The 20,271-nt window shown below is 37.5% G+C and overlaps 1 protein-coding gene across 10 annotated transcripts in view; it reads right to left on the reverse strand.

Annotated features, from left to right (window-relative positions):
* Positions 1–11,635, reverse strand: part of HIPK1 (homeodomain interacting protein kinase 1) — a 38,799-nt gene extending 27,164 nt beyond the window's left edge. For 4 of the 10 annotated variants that reach the window (XM_087889360.1, XM_087889356.1, XM_087889358.1 and 1 more), the window contains exons 1-2: positions 11,074–11,621; positions 5,241–6,318 (exon numbers count right to left, since the gene is read on the reverse strand). In XM_087889360.1, the coding sequence (XP_087745486.1) occupies positions 5,241–6,316 (1,076 nt within the window). In that variant the 5' untranslated portion in view covers positions 6,317–6,318; positions 11,074–11,621. Of the gene's footprint in view, positions 1–5,240; positions 6,319–11,073 lie in introns of all 10 variants that reach the window. The other 6 variants (XM_060689717.2, XM_060689716.2, XM_087889359.1 and 3 more) reach the window with 3 other exon arrangements.
* Positions 11,636–20,271: the final 8,636 nt, after the last annotated feature.

A 20,271-nucleotide genomic window follows, 5' to 3' on the forward strand; every position in this document is an offset into this window, starting at 1 on the left:
GCACTCAATCTAAAATGCTAACAAAAAAAAATAACAGTCCAGTTGAATTTGACCTTTCAAGCTATGGGAGAAAAGACTGAATTCCTTTCATTCTTGTCTAGGTAACTCGCTGCAGTTTATTAAATCTCTGTCCTTAAATGAGGGATAAAGAATGTTTACATAAAAGGGATTTACAAAGCCTATAGCTGGTAAGTATTTTTTTAAAAAATAAATGTCTATAGGGAGCATTGGAATTTTAGCAAGGAAGGAAATCTACAAGATTCTACAACATTAATTTATCTTATTATGCATAGGAAAATTGCCTGCAACCAATTTTTTTCAATATAAAAAGCTAATATTTTAATGCAATACATATTTTTTTTCCAAATAAAGGCTTAGAATTGTGGTCCTACAATGAACATTGTGTCCATTTAGCCTTTTTTTAAAAAAAAAAAAACATAACCAGTAAAAGTTATAACCTCCAAACAAATAATCATATAGCTTTAACAATCCCTTAACTCTTGTCCATGTTTTTGTTGCTAATGGAAGCAAATGAGGAACACTAGGACACTTATCCCCAATACTGAAAAAGACTTCTGTTGCTATTTTTCCCTAATAAAGTCAGAAGTAAGATAATAAAAAAAAAATTCCACTTTTGATTATCACTGTGCTGGTGAAGTCCAAAGTTGGAACATTGTGACTAACCTTAACTATGGATTATTTAAATAAACAACATTCAAACATATAAGAAACATGCTACTCATTTTTAAAAGTTCAGTTATACAAAGTAAAGCAGCTTCTCTATAAGACTATATTCACTTATTGTACTAAACCAGGATTTTTAGCCGTAGCTTATTGAAAAAGCCATAATTAATGTATAAACCCACATCAAATGGAATTCAGTTTTTGTAAGATGAAAGCAAACTTTAATTTTTCCTACAGCATGCAAAGTCAACTTAAAAACTGCTCACAAAATCTGGAAAATCATCCAATGTGTCTTTTTCACTCCAGTGAAGGAAGGTGGGAAGGAAGAAATTAATGAAGAACGTGTCCTATCTTGCTTCAACAGCAATAGCAATAATAGCACTTAGACTTATATACCGCTTTGCAGTGCTTTACAACCCTCTCTAAGAGTCAGCATATTTCCCCCAACAATTTGGCTCCTCATTTTACCGACCTTGACAGGATGGAAGGCTGAGTCAACCTTGAGCCGGTCAGGATCGAATTCCTGGAGTGAGCTGTGAGTTAGCCTGCAATACTGCATTCTAACCACTGCGCCACCACGGTTCTTAACAGAAAGCTGGAGTCAAATATACTAACTTGCATGAGATTCATGCAATATTTAAAAACCCTAGAAAAGTTCTGAAGAGTTCTTGCCATTTTTGTTTGTTTTGGTACAATGTCTATCCTTAGCAATTATGGAAGTCTGAAATAAGTCTAGAGTAAATCAAGGCAAATTACTTCTTTAAGATGGAAGTGTAAGAGCAGAACTACAGGTAGTCTTCAATTTACGGCTACAATTGAGCCCAAAATTTATATTGTTAAGTGAAAATTTGGTGAGTTTTGCCCCATTTTATGACTTTTCACATTTGCTAAGTGAATCACTGTAGCTGTTAAATCAATAACATGGTTGTTAAATGAATCTGGTTTCCCAATTAACTTTGCTTGTCAGAAGGTCGCAAAAGGCAATTACATGACTCCTGGACACTGCAACTGTCATAAATGTGAGTCAGCTGTCAAGCATTCAAATGTAAATCATGTGACCATGGGGATGCTACAATAGTTGTAAGTGTGAAAAGTCACCTTTTTCAGTAATGTTATAACTTTGAACAGTCACTAAATGAACTGTTGTAAATTGAGGACTACCTGTATTAGTGACAGAATAGATTTAGTATTAGGATTTAGTAAATTCCTGTCCTTAAGAGATGTGCACAAACAATACATCATACCTATATTTTTGAACAGAAGTGATTTTTTTTCTTGATATTTACAGTCTACTTTAGACATTTGTTATATACTATGGCTAGAAAGAAAGTTTAACAAGTTAGAACCTATCCTCTTTTGAACATATTTATTTTAGAAAATTTATATTGCTGCCTATGGCGACTCAAGGTGGCTTACATGAATATAAAAACATCATATAAAAATAATAAAATAATAAAATAAAACAATAGCCCCCCACCCACATCCCAGCGACAACACAATATTTATACAAGCCATTTAATGGGCTCCATCCCTCTCTGGGTTCCCTAGGCCCGCTGGCAGAAATATGTCTTCAGCACCTTCTGGAAGAGTATTAGAGTGGGGGCCAATCTCTGGGGGAATGGTTTTCCAGAGGGAGCTACCACGGAGAAGGCCATTCTTCTGGGTCCCGCCAGATGTATCTCGCTAGAGAATGGGACCTGCCTTGCCCTCCCACTCTAGTGGGTTGGGTAGATATTACCAACGATCCATCAGATAACCTGGACCCAAGCCATGAAGGGCTTTAAAGGTAACAACCAGCACCTTGAATTGCACCCAGAAGCAAATTGGTAACCAATGCAGTTCCCGCAGGAGAGGTGAAACATGTGCACATTGAGGTTTGCACAAACCATGCGGGCCGCTGCATTTTGCAACAACTGAAGCTTCTGGATGCTCTTCAGGGGAGTCCTATTTTTCAATGGGATGGGAGGTGAATAGGGCATGAATGATCGTGAGAAGGGATTGTTGGTCCAGGAAAGGGCAAAATCGGCGCACAACCCGTAGTTCCTCAAAAGCTCTCCTGGTCACGACTGCCATCTCTTTGAGCAGGAGTAGCGACTTTGAGCAGGAGTCGTGAGTCTAGGAGAACCCCCAGATTACGCACAGGGTCTGTTTGGGGCAGTGCCACCCCATCTAAAACCAAAGGTGTTAATTCTCCATGGGCCAAAGAACCCCAAACCCAGAGCCACTTGGTCTTCAACCTGTTGCTTCCCATCCAGCCCCTAACAGCCTCTATGCACTGCAAGAGGGAGGTCATGACATCACTTTCATATGCTTTCTACAGACTTGTCCAAAACTCTTGGAAATATGTCAGTAAGGCAGATAATAAGCCAATAAGACTAAAATGTCTGTACCAGAATATATTACTCTATCTGCTTCCTGTCAATGACCAACAGGATCGGTCGCAACTGTTTTTATTCTAATAAAAAAACTTGGCAAATTCTCAACTACATATTAAATATATAATTGGAACAAATAAGCATCAATATTTTTTTTGATGGGAGCATATAGGTACAAATTAGAAAGCATAAAATAAAAAAATGAGATAACCTCTTATTTAGCTCAGATAAGATTACTAGATTTTTCTAGTAAAATCTATTTAAAAACTGAGTAAAGAATTTTAAGCAATTGTGGCTTGCTGTGATGTGCAGATTTTTAATCATTTGAAAAAGAATCCAAGTTTTCAGTTTTGGAACATAATTATGCCAAGAAAGAATTGACTGCAGAAACACATTATTTAAATACATTTGCTTAGCATATGGGATGCAGTATATGTTTGTTGATTATTGATCAGTTTTATATTTCCGTAACTTCTTATTAGTCTAGTGTTCACTTCAAGTTATATAAATTAAAAACAAAGATAGAAAAATTATTAACAGAAATAATTATTAACAGAAATAACAGAAAAATGATTTAGACATGTTACTAATTGCAAAAGGCAACATTACTTCTATAATTAACATAAAAGAAAAAGGAAAATATTTAGGGCTTCTGGATACCTCATTACTTTCTACTCCACAACTAACAAATGTTATAATGTCTTCATGAACATTAGGACAGTGAGAAAGTATCCCACTATATCCTACTTTTTAACAAAACACTTTACCAACAACTTTCAACTGTGCTTTACAATTACAGGCAGAAATATAAGCATTAGATACCTGTGGGAACAAAAATCACATTTCAATCGGTTATGCTGGTCTAATACTAATACTGGAATCTTTTTTTCCAACAGACTTAATACTTACATAGTTGCTCTTTCTAAGAACACTTTATGAAGCTGTAGTTATAAATAGGAAAGATGTCAACCCTACCAACAATAAATGGTAGGGGGGGAAATGTAACTAATCTAAACTAAAATTTAAATTGCAACTATGGCTCTACAATATTGTACTATCAACTGAAAATTTTTCCTTCATTAAAAAGGCAATTCCCGGGACAACCTCAAATTTCAGAAGAATTAAAACAGAAATGAGTATTTTAATTCATGTATAGATTATGACCACAATCTCTTCTAAGATTATCAATCCTACCCGACTTTAATAACAGTAATAGTAGTAGTAACAGTAATAACCATAGTTTCAGTTTCTAGAGGAATGGCTTGGGACTCTCAAACTCTTTTAAAAAAATAATAATGCCTGGAATCCAATGATTTGTTTAGAAAGCCCCCAACTTTTTAGTCATAAGATAGTCTTTGATGAGGCATCTGTGGAAAGTATTGCCAGGTTTGTCTCTCTCTCTCTCGTTTGTTTTGTTTGGGCAAACTGACACAGGGACATTTTGTGAAAATTCAGTTAATCTATGGTTTCTAAAGTGAATATTCAAATCCAGGGTTCAAGAAAACTAGCTTTTTTTTAAAATCACTATTTTCTTTTGCCATCAGATGACATGAAAACCAAAATGTGTTACAGCACAAAAGCAGATATAAAATTACTATTACTACAATTACCATAATTAAAAATGCACATCTATAGTAAATAATCTAGTCTGACAAGTTAAAATGCCTCTGTCAATAGGTTTTACATGTTGCTGAACTGAAAAATGAAGCAAAATGCAAGTTTAAACTTGGCACTGAAATGAAGAGGCCATTCTACTGACGCAGCACTACCACAGATAAGGTCATCTCTCTAGTTCATATAATCAGATTTAGCCCAGTGAAGGAATGAACAGATGATCTTTCTCCAGAGAGCTTAAATTATGGGAAAATCATCCTTCAGGTTCCTCAAACTATCTCAAACCATAACAAAGTGACAGAACACCAAATAGGAACCACAAGGAAATTCCTATAACTTAGGGTGTATCTGGAATGGATTACTTAGGTCGATTTTTCTTCCTTTTTTTGACACAGTGGGCATGCAATCAGTCAAATTAACTTGAGCTGTTCCATGATATGGAAGCATTTCATTAAAAAAAAAAACAGTTCACACATTAATCTAATGAATTGAATTGTATCTATAAAGTTTTCTATTGATTCAAGATTTCCGATACAAAAGGCATGAACATAGAAAATGGAGACTTACCTATAATATCGTGACTGTAAATAAGTGGAGCACACAGCTTTTGAGACATGACTAGCAGAGCCGAAGTCTATGACCTTGACCCTATATGGCTGGCGCACAGGATCCACCAACATGATGTTTTCAGGCTTTAGGTCAGCATGTATTAGGCCTAAACTCTTCAGTTTCATCAAAGCAGTGGCCACTTGTTGCAATATTGGTCGAATGTATTTCAGAGGCAGAGGGCTAAACTTATTTTGTTTTAAGAAGTCATACAAATTTTGTTCCAGCATCTCAAACACCAGGCATGTGTGGTTTTTATGTTGAAAACACTCATATGAACGGACAAAGTTATATTCATCAGCATTCTCACTACTCAGTCGAGAGAGGATGCTCACTTCAATTTGACCTTGCCTGGCGTAAGAAGGGTGATTTTTCAAAATTTTGATAGCAACAATTTCCTTTGTGCTGCGTTTCCAGCATTTTGCCACCTGTCCAAAAGTTCCTCGGCCCAAGAACTCCAAGACTTCATAGCTATTTGTCATAGAACAAAGGATTTCATGCTGGACTAGCTGGTAATCACCTTCGCCACTGGAACTACTGCTTTTGGTTGTTACAGTGGTGGTAGTGGCCGCAGCACCCACCGCAGGTCTGTTTTGCAGCATGAGAGGTGGATGTTCCTCAATTATTTGCACACTACCGTTGCTGTCAACTTCTTCACTTTTCCTTTTTAAGCCACATTTTTGATATGGTTCCAGTAAAGCAATGTTAGCCCTGTGTGTTAGGGCTTGGCTGTTTTGAAAGGATGTTGTTCCGCCACTGCCTGTACTGTCTGCTGCTGTAACCACAATGTGCTCAACTGAAGGAGCAGGGAGAAGGAGGTTCTGATCATAAGCAGGGATACTGAAGTTTGCTACCTGGTGAGAAGAGCTTGTTGGCCCTTGAGCACCAGAGAGATTTTTGCTGTGACTGTAATACTCGTCACTGTTACTTTGTCCTGAAACATCCCAGCTAGAGGGTTCCACTTTCAGTTTCTTGGCACTGCAAAAGGCACTCGAAGATACTGATGGAGGTGAAAACACCTGCAGCTGTGAGGCCATACCTAGAAGAAACAAAGAACTAGACGTCACATTCGCAGGAATAGAAATCATTAATCTTTTACCACCAAGTAAGAATAGCCAACTCATCATTCATTTCACCCAAATTTGCTATTAGCAATTATAATTGTATCCCATTTCTCTAGATATATCTATCCCATAAAACCTGCTTAGAAGCAATAGCAGGAAAAGAAGCTATAGTTATTATTCTGGAATCATTCCAACAGAGCAATTAGTTGCAACAGATCATTCTATGGAGAGGGAAATTCCAGTTGAATTGGGATATTCATTCACCTTCTTCAGAAGGTTAGAAAAGTCCAAGTCAGTGTTACAGTGCTACAGTGGAAGAAGGTGATCTATAAATCTAACCATAATTTTACTATAATTATGCACAAAATTCTACTTTTCACATAATTAAAGTTGTGCGTCTGTGGTTGTGTATTTGTGTATGTATATATATTTGTGTCTTTAAGTCTTGCAGCAAGATGGGAAGCAAACAAATTTAATAAATAGACAGACAAATAAAGTCAACCTTGACTCCTGATGATTACATGGACAAATCCACATAGCTTTCTTGGCAATATTCAGAAGGGGTTGCCGCTGCTTTCTTCCTATTTGCTGAGACAATCACACAGCTGAATTTGTGCCTAGGGCAGAACTAGTATTACTTTTTAGCTAGATGTTTTTAAGCAGTACACCAAATAAGCACAAAGGTTATCTTGGTTATATTAACTGAATGACCAGCCCACTGCTCATGCAAGTTGAGCTGTGCACGCACATGCGCACGCTCTGGCCAGCCACTCATGCATCCCAATTCCAAATAGGCCACTGCCCGGTAGCAGATGGCAGCCCAGGCGTGGGGTCCCGTCTTAAATAAAACTTCATTTTATTTAACATTTAAATTAGTGTTTAATTGGGCCTTTAAATTAACCTTTAATAGTTAAAAAGTATCTTTTAATTATTTGGCTTTTCCCAGAATGAAGACAACTATATAAGGCGAGATTATTCAAGAGCTACCCAATTTTTTTTAAAATCAATTTATGAACACTTTTTTTAAATTTTGAAAATATACACATGTCCATAACTATACAATCCATTCTTTATACAAGATATTTGTACAAATACTGCATAGTCAATTCATAAATTGCAATGTTTTTATTTGCAATGTTAATAAAATCTCATTCTGTAACTAACTTTCCTATTTTAACAAAGACATTCACTCACAATGCTGTTCATGCTACCTGCACCAGTTAAAACATTTTTTTCTATCTCATCTCCCAGCAACGTTATTAAACTCTTTAAAATACTGCCTATGGTGCAAACACTTCCTTATGCCATCCGTACAGACCAGAAGAAGTATACTCAGTAAAAAATGGAATAAAAAAATAGCTACAGGTATTCCTCAACTTATGACCACAATTGAGCCCAAATTTACTGTGGCTAAGCGAGACATTTGTTAACTGATGCCCCATTTTCTGACATTTCTTGCCATAGTTGTTAAATGGATCACTGCATTTGTTAAGTTAGTAACATGGTTACGGTAAGTGAATCTGGCTTCCCCATTGATTTTGCTTGTCAGAAGATCACAAAAGATGATGACATGACACCAGGACATGGCAACCATCATAAATATGAGTCGGTTGCCAAGAGTCTGAATTTGATCATGTGACCATGGGGAAGCTGCAAGGTCGCAGGTGTGAAAAATAGCCAATAAGTCACTTTCTTCAGTGCTTGTAACTTTGAACGGTCACTAAACGAACTGTTGTAACACAAGGGCTATCTGTATTATAAGGTAGTTCTGAAAAAATGTACATTTAACTCATATTAAATATCTCAAATGCACTTTCAATTTTGAGTCATCGCTAGATTGCATTAATTTTGCACATGAAATGGCCTAACATAAAATTAAAATATCCCTTAGTAACTTCCAGCATTTTTAAATACTAGAATCCTATTTTGTCTACTAACTATAACAACAACAAAGCATCATCAACTCTAGGGGGAGGAAGAGTCAACTTCCTACATGTTAGTAATCCACTGTTTTATTAGGTATTCTAATAATAGTCCTACAAAATGTCAACTCTTTTTTTCACTCTATCAATATCAGGTCTAACAGAGGCTTAAATTTTAAGACAAGTGTTTTGCTAAGTAAACTATATTCCAATTCTGACAACACAAATATGTTTGGACTTTTAGAAGCTTGGCTATTAATCTATTTGTTCAAACTACTGCAAAGTTTGAATCTCTCCCCCATAACTACTGGCTTTTAATAATGAATATAAATGCAAGCTTCTTGTATATAATACAATATAAAATTAGTCTATACTGAGGTGATTGCCCTTTTTTATATACCCAGCAATAATCAGATGTCAGTTACCAGTGGCATAGCACTTCTCATGCAAAGCAAAAGCAGCACCACCTTATATATATATTTCTAGAATATTGGCAGAGAACCCAGTATTTTGAAAAGATAATATCCATTCCAAAGGTTTATTTCAACTCTATAGCATATTAGCTCATTGAATAAAAAACAGTAGCAAGAAAATCAAATCTGGCTCCAAGAAATGAATCTCAGGTTTTTATTCCCAAGAAATATCTGCTCAAGGAAAACTGCTGTACTAAAGGCATTGTATCAAGTTTTGAAGAACAACCATAACACGTTTCAGCAGAATACTTTTATCAGTATCCAGGAAACTGTCCTAAAACCCTCTCTATTCTGCATATAAGCTAGATCTAATGCCACATCACCATTAATTATGTGTTATAAAATTGGTCTAAATGCAAACTGTTACCAGGATAAAACAATGTTTTGCTGCTACTTACTATCACTTCTCCAATAATTTAAAACATGGAAAATCACAGCATGAATTTAATTCTAAAGAACTATACTAAAGGTGTGTGATCTCAACAGGAGGAAGAGTCAGCATTTCAGGTTACAAAGACCTAGTTTTCAGTTCAGTCAGTGTTGCATCATGGTTAATTTTTAAGCTATTTACTCAATTATACCATCAACACATTCTATCAGTGAGTATTAGATTGGACTAGATAAAATGTTGGTTTAGAGCAATTCTCTTCATAAGTAAACAAATGAATAACTAAAAGCCAGTGAACATGGAGCAGGTTTGTTCAGTGGAGCTAAATGATTAGGAAAATCTTGTCAAAAAGAAAAAAAATCACTTGTATGGAATATACATTAACGAAAGTACTTCATTATACCAGAATGGCTGCAAATTATGGCAGTTTTAAAGGGGGATTTAAGCCTTTCCACAAAATTATCTACTAAATTGTTAGTAGCATTATGGCATACTATATTATATACATATGCACATATTATCTTCTTCAGCTTCTTGGATGAGAAGCGAAATATCGTCAAAGAAAAACCAAAAAGTCCAGTTGCCTCTTGAAAAAGAACCTTTGGGACAACCATGACCTGAATGACTAAGAATCTCCATAGACATGTGTACATATTATACATATGTACATATACATACATGTATATAATATCCCCATCAAACCCAATATGCCTTTGAATATAAATTTGAACTACATACTGATATATTTACATCTTGCTTATCTTGCAAAAAGGTCTACTACAGAACATTTTGTTTGTTATATGTATATCTCAACTATTCATTCAGGTACTCATGCAAGTAAACATAGTATTTCCTCCATTTTTTTCACAACAAATCTGTGAGGTAGATTGGGTTTAGAGTGGCTCACTGAAAATCACCTAATAAACTTCAATGGTTGAAGGTGGACTTGAAAATCTCTTCAGTGTCATCCCAATAATTTAAGTTCTATATCACATATATTTTACTAATGAAAAAAATCAGCATTTTTAGACTCAGATCACCTATGTGCAATGAGCTATGTCTCACCCAGTTGATCGAATTAGCTCATTGCTTGAGATTATACAATGTTCTGTACCATAACCACAATGTTCAAACAACACATAACCAATAACTAGCCAACCGTATTTCAGCTTAGCATGTTACATAAACGCAGCCATTCATATGTAGTAATTTAATAGCAACTTAAGTGAAAATTTTCAAATCATTACTATTTTCATATCAATTTAACTGAGGATGCGTTACTTATATAGCACATCACAGGACTAAATCTAAAATTTCTAGCTACTTCTTACTCTAAAGCAGCATTTTTAATTACTATCTGGAATCACCAATAAAATCTTGTTTTGGCTCTAGGTACAACAATCACTGTGGGAAACTGATGGAAGATCATAACTGCAACAATAGCATTCCACAAGGCATACAAGATACCTCATAGCGTTTGTTATAAGATCACTGAGAAATTCAGCAACTATTCTAAAGTTATTGTGCTACGAAAAAAACATTGTGCGTTTAAATGTTTATTTTCTGGGCAAATATGTCGCCTTTCTCTGCGAGAAGCGCTGCCGCTAATTGCTAATTCGGCACACTTTTTGTTAAAAGCTTCAACTGAATTTCAGCTCAACGAAATTGCCTAATGCGCACGAGAGGAGAGAACGTTTTCGGAAATGTTTGCCGCAATTTACACGCAAAAGACTTGAGGAATCCGCTCAAGCGATTGAAGCAGGAGGGAACAAACAAGTTTGAAGAATGGAAAAATCCAGGCTCTTTATTCAAGTTCGTGAGTCGCCGGGAACTGGAAAAACAAGGCAGATTACACCATATTAAGGGGGAAGGGAGGGGGAAAAACCCGATCGTCTACCGACGATAACTCTGCCAACGGGGTCTTCCGACCTATCACGATTTACTCACTTCTGGCAAGGATTTTCGCTCGTCGTCTTTCCTAGCAGGCCTCAGCGGTCGCCGAGAGATATGGCGGTCACTGACCTATCAGTCAGGGCTAAATCGCGTCCCCAGCGGCCTGTCCCGTCCGACCCTACCCTCTCAAGGCCGCCCCGAGGGAAGGTACTTACTCGCCGCCGTTCGGGGTATCTCAACCGCGGGCCGGGCCGGGAACTGCCTGCCGGTGCCGGGGGACGAGCAGGCGCATCCTAGCCCTGGGCGAGGGGGAGTGCGGCCGCCGCGGCCCTGTCGAGCCGGCCAGCCCACAGGCAGCCCCCAGGCCGCTCGGCCTCCGCTTTCGCCAGGCTTGGGCCCCCGTCGCCCGCCAGCGAGCCCAGCCCGGCCCCGGCCCCGGCCCCGCCGCTCTGTTAAGATGCCGCGCCCTCAAGGGCCCCTCGGTTCAACCCAGCTGCTCCCGCTCCGTTCCGCGCCCCTCGCCTAAATCAGGCTGAACCTGCCGAATGCGGAACTCCGGCTTGCTCCGCACGCTCTGGGCGGCAAGGCGAAGGAAGCCGAGCGCCGAGGGAGAGATGGAGAGGATCATGGGAGTCCGCGTGACGGCGGGAGGGGGGAGGCGAGGTTGCTGAAGCGAGTTTGGCCGATCAGGCCTGATGATGGCGGCGGCGGTGGCGATCAGGCCGAGGTTGATTCTGGAATCTGAGGGTGCATTTCCTCACAGCCATAGAGCTCTATGGCGAATGTCTTCTCGATCCGCCGGGCACGACATCAAAGCGAAGATTTGCTCAAGTTTTCTTGTGCTGCTTTACTGCGAAATGGCCAAAGAGCCGAAGTGCGTTTGGGACAACAGGCAGAGGCCGATAAGGCGAGCGGGAAAGCTCGCCCTAGACCTGATCGCCTGCCGAGCCTTGACAGGGCATCCGTCGGGTTTCTACAGTTCTGTCCTTAGTCCAGCTTCAGCCCTGGGCCTGTTTTTCGGACCGAAAAAGGGCTCAGTGGAATCTGGGTTGCCGCCGTGTTTCTTGTTCAGTTGGAGCTTCTTCCTTGCCTCTGAGGGCATCGCAAATAAACAGTTTTACTTAACGTTTTCAGAAGCAACGTGGCTGTCGGCTATATTCAGCGAAGCAAGGAACTGAAACCTCTGCTTTCTTTACCTTTTTTTTTCTTCGTGCGATTGTCATTCACTCTAGTGTAGAGGTAGCTCTCGATTTATAGCAGTTTGTTTAGTGACCCATTCAAAGTTACACTGAAAAAAGTGACATGGCCATTTTTTACACTTTTACGACTATTGAAGTATCCCCATAATCATGTGATCAAAATTCGGGCAGTTGGCATGTATGTATGACGGTTGCAGGGTACCATGGTCAGGTGATCTCCTTTTGGGATCTTCTGACAAGAAAAGTCAATGGGGAAGCCAAATTCACTTAACAAGCTTGTTAACTAACTTAACCACTGCAGTGATTCTACTTAACAACTGTGGCGTGAATTGTTGTAAAATGAGCAAAACACAAATGTCTTGCTTAACAGACATGTTGGGCCCAATTGTGGTCATAAGGCTACCTGTATGATGTCCCTTGCTTCTGTATCCAGGTTAAATTTCCGCTTGGGTAATTTAAAATGACCCTTTCTCGTTTTGATCTGCCAGAAAACAAGCCTTCTTTTCAAAACCTGCAGGAAGTTTGGAATGTTAGTCTGTGAAAGATTCCGGATTTCTATGAAAGCAGCGGGATTCCATCTTTCCAGGAATCCTTCAAGTTTTCTCTTCATTGTGAAACAACAAGCCAAGTATTTTCATTGGTCTTTTTTTATCAGTCAAATGCAACCATTCTAGAACTTATGACACCATTTGTTGAGAAAGAAGTAGCCTGTGGTCTGAACTCTTGCAGCATCTTTGTATTTCCACATCATTCTAAATTACAGCCTTGAAACAAAATGTAAGGTAGCAGGATTCATTTTTAGATAGAAAGCCATTCAGCTTCTAATAAACCCTTATCTTTGGAAGTCATATTAAAGACAGATCTTAATCTCTGTGTTTTTAAATTAATTATTTCCCATGGGTTAAAAACACATACTGAGTCTCACAACATTCTGACCTGTGATTATGTAACAATTGTTTTCTGAACCCAATTTTGAGTTGTACAATACTATACATTTATCACGAGCTGGGTTTCTACAACATGTGCAAAAACACATTTTTTCATGTGTGTGCGTCTGCTGAGACTTGTGTAATTTTATATAGCGGTTAAAGTGCTGAATTTGAAATTGGAAAATTACCGTACTTTTCAGAGTATAAGACACACTTTTCCCCTCTAAAAGAGGGTGGAAATGTTGGTGCGTCTTACACACTGAATACAGTCATTTTTGGCCTCCCGAAACCCTGCCCCGCACTTCCCGTTTTTGTGAAAAACAGACCTGTTTTTTTCCAAAAACAGGATGTGCAGAGGGTTTGGGTGCCCCTGGGGACTGGGGAGGGCAAAAGGGCCCTGTTTTTCACAAAAACAGGCCCGTTTTTGGCCTCCCAAACCCCCCATGCGTCGTGTTTTTGCCCTCCCCGGCCCCCATCCCATTTTTGTGAAAAACGGGCCTGTTTTTTTCTTGTTTACCTCTTTGAGATCTTGGCGCATCTTATACTCCAGTGCGTCTTATAGTCAGAAAAATATTTATTTATTTATTTATTTATTAAGTTTTTATACCGCCCCCTCTCCCGAAGGACTCGGGGCGGTGCACAGCCAGAATTAAAAACACACAATACAAATATTAAATATGGTACCCTTAAGCACAGAAATCAGATGGGTTATGGCCATTCTCTTTCAGCCCAACACATCTTATAGGATTGATGGGAAAATAGAGGGAAGATTATGTACAGCACACAATCTGGCACAAAATACTATAAAGGCAGGATATAAATGATATACAAAGGAAGAATTTTAAGATACTGATATTTAATCGCTACTAGTTTGTCAAATGAGAAGAGAAATACTAAATCCAATAATTTCTTAAGATCCTGATTCAACCATGTGTATGTCTTCTTTTTTTCAATTTAAAAAATGGCTATACAATTGATGGCTAAAAGCTATATATATTGGATGCACAAAAACCAATATATGTTTGGGCCTTGTGTTTGGCCCAAAATCACATGCTTCCATCCTCAAGCAGAGGTATTCAGCTGGTTTGTACTGTTTCGGGTGAACCAATAGCGGTGACTGCAGGTGGGCTCGTTCACCTGCCCTGGCGTAATACCATCCTATTTAGCCACGTTTTCGAGGCTGGGCGCATGTGTGGAGGGCACGCGTGCGTGCGGGCAGCAAACCAGTGGTAAGAGTATGTGAAACCCATCGCTATTCTCAAGCATATAAAGCTAAAACTAATATTCTGGTGCTACATCTATTCAAAAATCATTTCAAACTGACCCCATTTCATTTCATTTGAAGAATACATTGAAGGCATAAATATTTAATTAAATCAGAAATGAAATTGCAGTCTTAAGAGTGTCCTAGGAAGAAATGTATTCCAGTTCCAAGAAGGCTATAATGACTTCTTTAAATTTGTTTTAGTGACTGGGCTCACAAATTGTGAAAACTAGTTGTTTATACTGTGCAAATGCAGGGGAAGGAGGAGATGTAAAATGATCTATAAGACTTTAGTATTTCATACTAAATCAACCAATCTGTCTCTAAGCCTTGTACTAAATGAAACTGATTACACTCTTCTACTGCCATTTCCCTCGCTCTCCAGATAACATGCACTAAATTTCCAGAATTCTCCACAAATGTAAACATATGTAATCCTTCAGCCTCCTATTTTCCCATAACAACCCTATTAGGTGCATTGGGCTGAGAGTAACTGGCCGGACTTGTTTAATGGCCACATGATTTACTTAAGAACCATGGCAAAAAAAGGTTGTAAAATGGGATGCAACTCTTTTAATGATCACATTATTTAGCAATGGAAGTTCCAGTTTCAATTTTGGTTGTAATTTGAGAACTACCTATATATAACAACTTGCTAAAATATTTGCTTTTAACAACAGAGATATTCAACAAATTCTTGCTAAAACCCCGGAGAGCCATTCATTCGTTTAATTTCTGGGCAGTTTACAATTCCAAAAAATATATTACAATCAAAATACTAAAAACAATTTAAAACAATAGAAACAATAGAAACATCAAACATAAATATATATAGCTGCTGAGATACTTGGCCAGTTACAGTGGCCAGATATTTTTAATACAGGATTATTAAAAATATCTGAACATTTTAAATGTTTATAAATATTGTATATCAGAATACAACAAAGGGGAAGTTAAGAAACTAATATTTTTAATAGATCTTTTAATGGTATGTTTAAAAAACAAAATATCATTACATGCTTCCTTAATGGATACTTTTTAAAGCCTTCATAGAACAATCCTTGCACAATCACTTCCCACAAAAAGTACTACTGGATATTTTTTTTTACAGTGTTTTGGACTGCAGCCTTTGTGGCTTTTTATTGTACTGATTGTCCAGATGGCAGAAGGCCATGGATGGCCGTCTGCCATCCTTCTGGATGACCCAAATCCCACTTTTTTCAATCCTATTAGACAGCAGATAAAAGTTTGCTTCAGCAACAGTTAACCTAAATCTGAACAGGACAGCTATAACAAAAAGTAATGTATCCATCTTCATCATTTTAGTTTAAATTACACACACACACACACGCACACACACACATATCAACTCCATTCATCATAGGCAGTACTAATGTCAACAATGGATAAGCTTCTTAAACCTGTCACAAAAGAATTCTACACTTTGTCTCTTCAAGCAGGTCTTGAAAGTCCTTTCCAGCCTTCATTTCAATCAAACAGATGCCCATAATGGTATTCCTTCAATTATGAGAAAAGGTTAAAGTGACATGGCCCCAAATCTGGACTGTAGTGAATGGAATAAGCTGGTGGTGAAATCATCCACAATTCACACCTACATAATAGATGGTTCATGAAGTGTAAGGTCTAGTATTACCATGTAGCAATATTTCCTTTGTTGTGCTTTCAAATTCTGCTTAATTGTGTCAAAGATTTGAGTGCTGCAGTGTAACACTGAGTTGATAGGATGCTAAATTCGAAGAAATCATAGGCAGAATACCACCTGCATACCAAAATATGTAAACATGAGTTTTCCTGTGAAACCTGAGTTTTGATTTGGGGGGAGGGGAGGGGGGGGCGACAAGACAGTAAAGCTTTGTGATGATGTTCCATGGACTTATGCTTTGTTTCTAAGACATAGTGATAAGCCCATGGCTGTCACAATGCTATGAAGAAATTCCTCACCTTCATTCTCATAACATGGCAAGTTGAACTTGCTGATGAATTTCAACTCTTAGGAAGAGGGAGGAGTGTTTTGTATGTTTGCTGCCTTAATTATAAAGATATAACTTTTGATGTAGAACTACTCTGGTCAACAAAATCATAAACTGTATTCGGCAGTACATTTCAATTGGAGGGACTCCTTCAGCAGTGAAAAATTCAATCTTTTTACATTATTACTTAAAATGCACCAATGAGTACTCACTGTAGGCTTCCATTTAATGAACAATAGCAATACCACCGTTTCTTACAGTGAAGTCTCAACTGCAGTGAAAGAAGAGATGCTAAAGAACAAGTCAGAGCTACTTGCAGATTGGTACTGCCATCTGTGGATGACTTTTAGCACTGGACACAATACTTTTGATTGAATCCTACCCACAGCACACAGCTAATGTTAGAAGAAGAAAAAAACCAGATCTGTTCCGAGCCAGCACCAAAGACTGCAGAATGTAAGAAGTCACTCGAAGCAGAGAAGTTTTATTTCAGACAGGGAGATCAGCTTCAAAGGTGACCACTAGTGAATTTTCCAAGATAGTTTTTTATTAGAAAAGTCTCTCTATTGTCCCTTGAAACTATGCAAACAGATTCGGCCTCTAAGAATTCTTGAAGAATGTAGTTAGCCGGCTGGATGAAAGGGGTTGCTCAGTGGTTATGCACCTTGCTTGTGTTCTTTCCATTACAAACTAGGGCGATGATCTTAGAATAAAGAGCCTTTTGTCTGTTAATGAGGAAATCTCCAGTGGGAAGGGGAAGTCACTGTCATCCTGAAGAGATTTCCTCTATTTGAGAAGACTGATGCCTTTTGCTAATTTCAAAAAAACATGTTTTGCTAATTTCATCCTTGGGGTTAAATCTGTTTAAATATAATCTCTAATCTTTTGCCTGGAATTTGGCTGAAAGGTCAGAGAAAGAGAGATAGTGGGAATGTTGAATGGTGGAAGGTTTAGTTTCCTTTCTACGCTATGATTTAATGGTTGTTGCTTTTTATTTTATTTTCAATTTTCATCCAAAAGAACTGGAAAATAACATGCTATATATGCATGCTATTATTAACTGATTTGTGCATGAAAGGAAACAACTATACTCCTCTCTCATATTTCAGATGAAGAAAATATTCCAAGTGCACAAAATACAATCTTCAGATTTCTGATGCTTGCCAACTAAATATTTAATAACAATAATTTATTAAACTTGTATTTCCTAAGTAAACCATTGTTTGTTCCAATGAGATTTCTTAAACAATACATTTGAATATTGCAAAAGTTAAGAATGTATGTACATGTGAATTTACAGCTTTATTCAATATTTAACTGTATATAATTTAACCGAAGTTGAAACATTGCTGCTTAAAATTTTAAAATTGCATAAGCGTTTGGTAGCTGTTAAGTGCCTTTGTAGCAGAAGATGCATTATTTTCTCTGTAGTAGTGGTAAGTTAAGGCTATGAGAATCATGTTACGTTTTTTCATCCTTATATGAGTTATGGGTGCTATGTTTAGCTAATTCTGGGCTCAGTCACAGGATAACTTCTTAGAAGATTTTGAAAACAGTTCACATCAGTTTCCTTTACAGCTAAGTGGAGTAGACATGATCTTCCTGTAACACAATGCTTATGCAAACAGCAGGAAAGCATGAAATTCTGACAACAGTAGTGGTGTGGCCTAAAAACTGTAGATAGCAATGAAGCGTTACAAGGCTTAATAGAAAGAAGGTATATCGTCCCAGAAATTGTTGAATATTTTTTGTCTTGGAAATAAAATATTTTTCAAAATGATTCCAATTCAGATCTTAGTTTCTGCACATTGAATATTGAACCAGAAAAAAATTAAGTGGAATTTTAAGTTCCAGGAAAAGCAATGGCTTAATAGGCAGAACTGAAAAATGTGAGTAACAAAACACAAAGAGGCTGTTGCAAAGCTGGTAATCCTACCGCAGAATGAAAGAAGGGAGGGAGGGGAGGTCAAAGAATGTAGAAAATAGGGCAATGAGATTTTTAAACTGCTAGAAACAACTGCAGAAGTATATTGCGAATCAGAGATAAAGGATAATAGGGGATGTGATGAAAACATTACTTTTATTTTCTGAGAGACTGCCACCATGAAAGTAGACAATTATATAATAAGGCTATACACTATGGCGTAGTAACGATAACGATAGAACAATATGAAGTGGTCTGCTGTTGTCTTTTTCTGTGATGTTTTTTTTAAAATTCCTTTTTAAAAAATTTTAAATTTGAGTCTGCATCCTTGGTATTCCCTGGTCTCCTAATCAATAACCAATCAGATCTGACTTTAGTAAACAATCTAGAATAGGAAGCATATAAGAATGAAAAATATATATAATTATTTTTATATAGAATTACCAAATCTGGGTTGAAAAAGTCTGGACTAGCTGATGGCAGCAAGGAAATTTCTTTGCTGCCACCTAGTGTTTTCTTAATTTTCCTACAGTCATTTAGTGATCATCCGGTTTTTACAGCCCTAGATAGAATATCTAATATATTGCTTATTGGAATGCCAAGCAGTGGGGTGAATATGAATGCCTTTGTATGTGAGTGTGTACTTTTAATAGCAATTTAGAAAATATTTCTTGTGTCATTAAGAGTTATAATCATTCATTGCTTTTAAAAACAATTAAGAGCTTAAAAAGTTAAAAAGCCAAGAGATGATGTTTCACAATTGCTGCCAAGGAAAGCTGCAGTACTTGTCTATCCAGAAAACAAAGATGGGGAATGAAAAAAAAAAGGGGGGGGAGAAAGATGTCAGAACCTATATATTAATTAGACAGGAAAGGTTATTTTAGACCATAACCAGAGCTGTTTATAGGTGACCATGATAGGAGGCCAACCTTTGTGGACAAATGTATCTTAAAACTTTGTATAAACAATTTGAAAGAAGAGACTGAGCTTTCTTCTTTAATCCAAAATTTACAGCACTACAATCCTGGAAATTATTATATAATGCTACTAAAATTGCAAACCCATGAGGAACCAAGCTCTCAGCAATGCATTTATGCAAAGTCTCTTCACAATTACTGCTCAGTAGTAGAAGTGAAGGACTTTTTAACTTAACAGTAAAGAACAACTTTTGCTTCTTCATGACAGATGACAGATGCTGGCTGAGGAGACGGTAGGGGGCCTAGTTTAATAAATGATGGAGTATATTTTATAATATAATTGAAACAATATATTTTGTTTACTGTTACTTTATAGAAAGATTTCGTAGACTCAATATGGAGTACAAGCTGGATTCACAGTAAGTCATAGTACAATTTATGTGATTTTTGGCTTAATATGTTTCATGAACCTAGTCACTGTGTTATGTAGTCCCTTGTATGTATGTATGTATGTATGTATGTATGTATGTATGTATGTACATACCTACCTACCTACCTACCTATCTGTATTTATCTATATTTCATATTTCTAGATCACCCATCGCCCTAAGCAAGGACTACGGACAGTGCACAATATAATTAACATATAAAACAGCATATATTTTTAAATTATAAGATTATAAAATTTCAAAGAAATTGAAAATTCCAAGATGGCCATTTAACGTTGGTTAATAAAGGTTGAAGGCGAGCTATGATTACATGGTCTTTTGTCCCCCCCCCACATGCAAAGTCACAGACCGAAATTTTGACCCCTTTACGGAAGGCCAGGAGAGTGCCCACCGCACCTCTGGGGGAGAGATGTTCCATAATGAAGAGATGGCAGCAGCGAAGGTTCTCTTCCTAGATCCTTCCAGTTGAAATTCTTTGACTGATGGGATCTGCAACATTACCTTCCCTGTCTGATCGAGTGGAATGGGCTGATGTAATGGGGAGAAGCTGGTTCCACATGTAACTGTGACTTATTCAGT

Source organism: Pantherophis guttatus, chromosome 3 (assembly GCF_059756535.1).
Source record: "Pantherophis guttatus breed Tessera chromosome 3, ASM5975653v1, whole genome shotgun sequence".
Lineage (NCBI taxonomy): Eukaryota > Metazoa > Chordata > Lepidosauria > Squamata > Colubridae > Pantherophis > Pantherophis guttatus.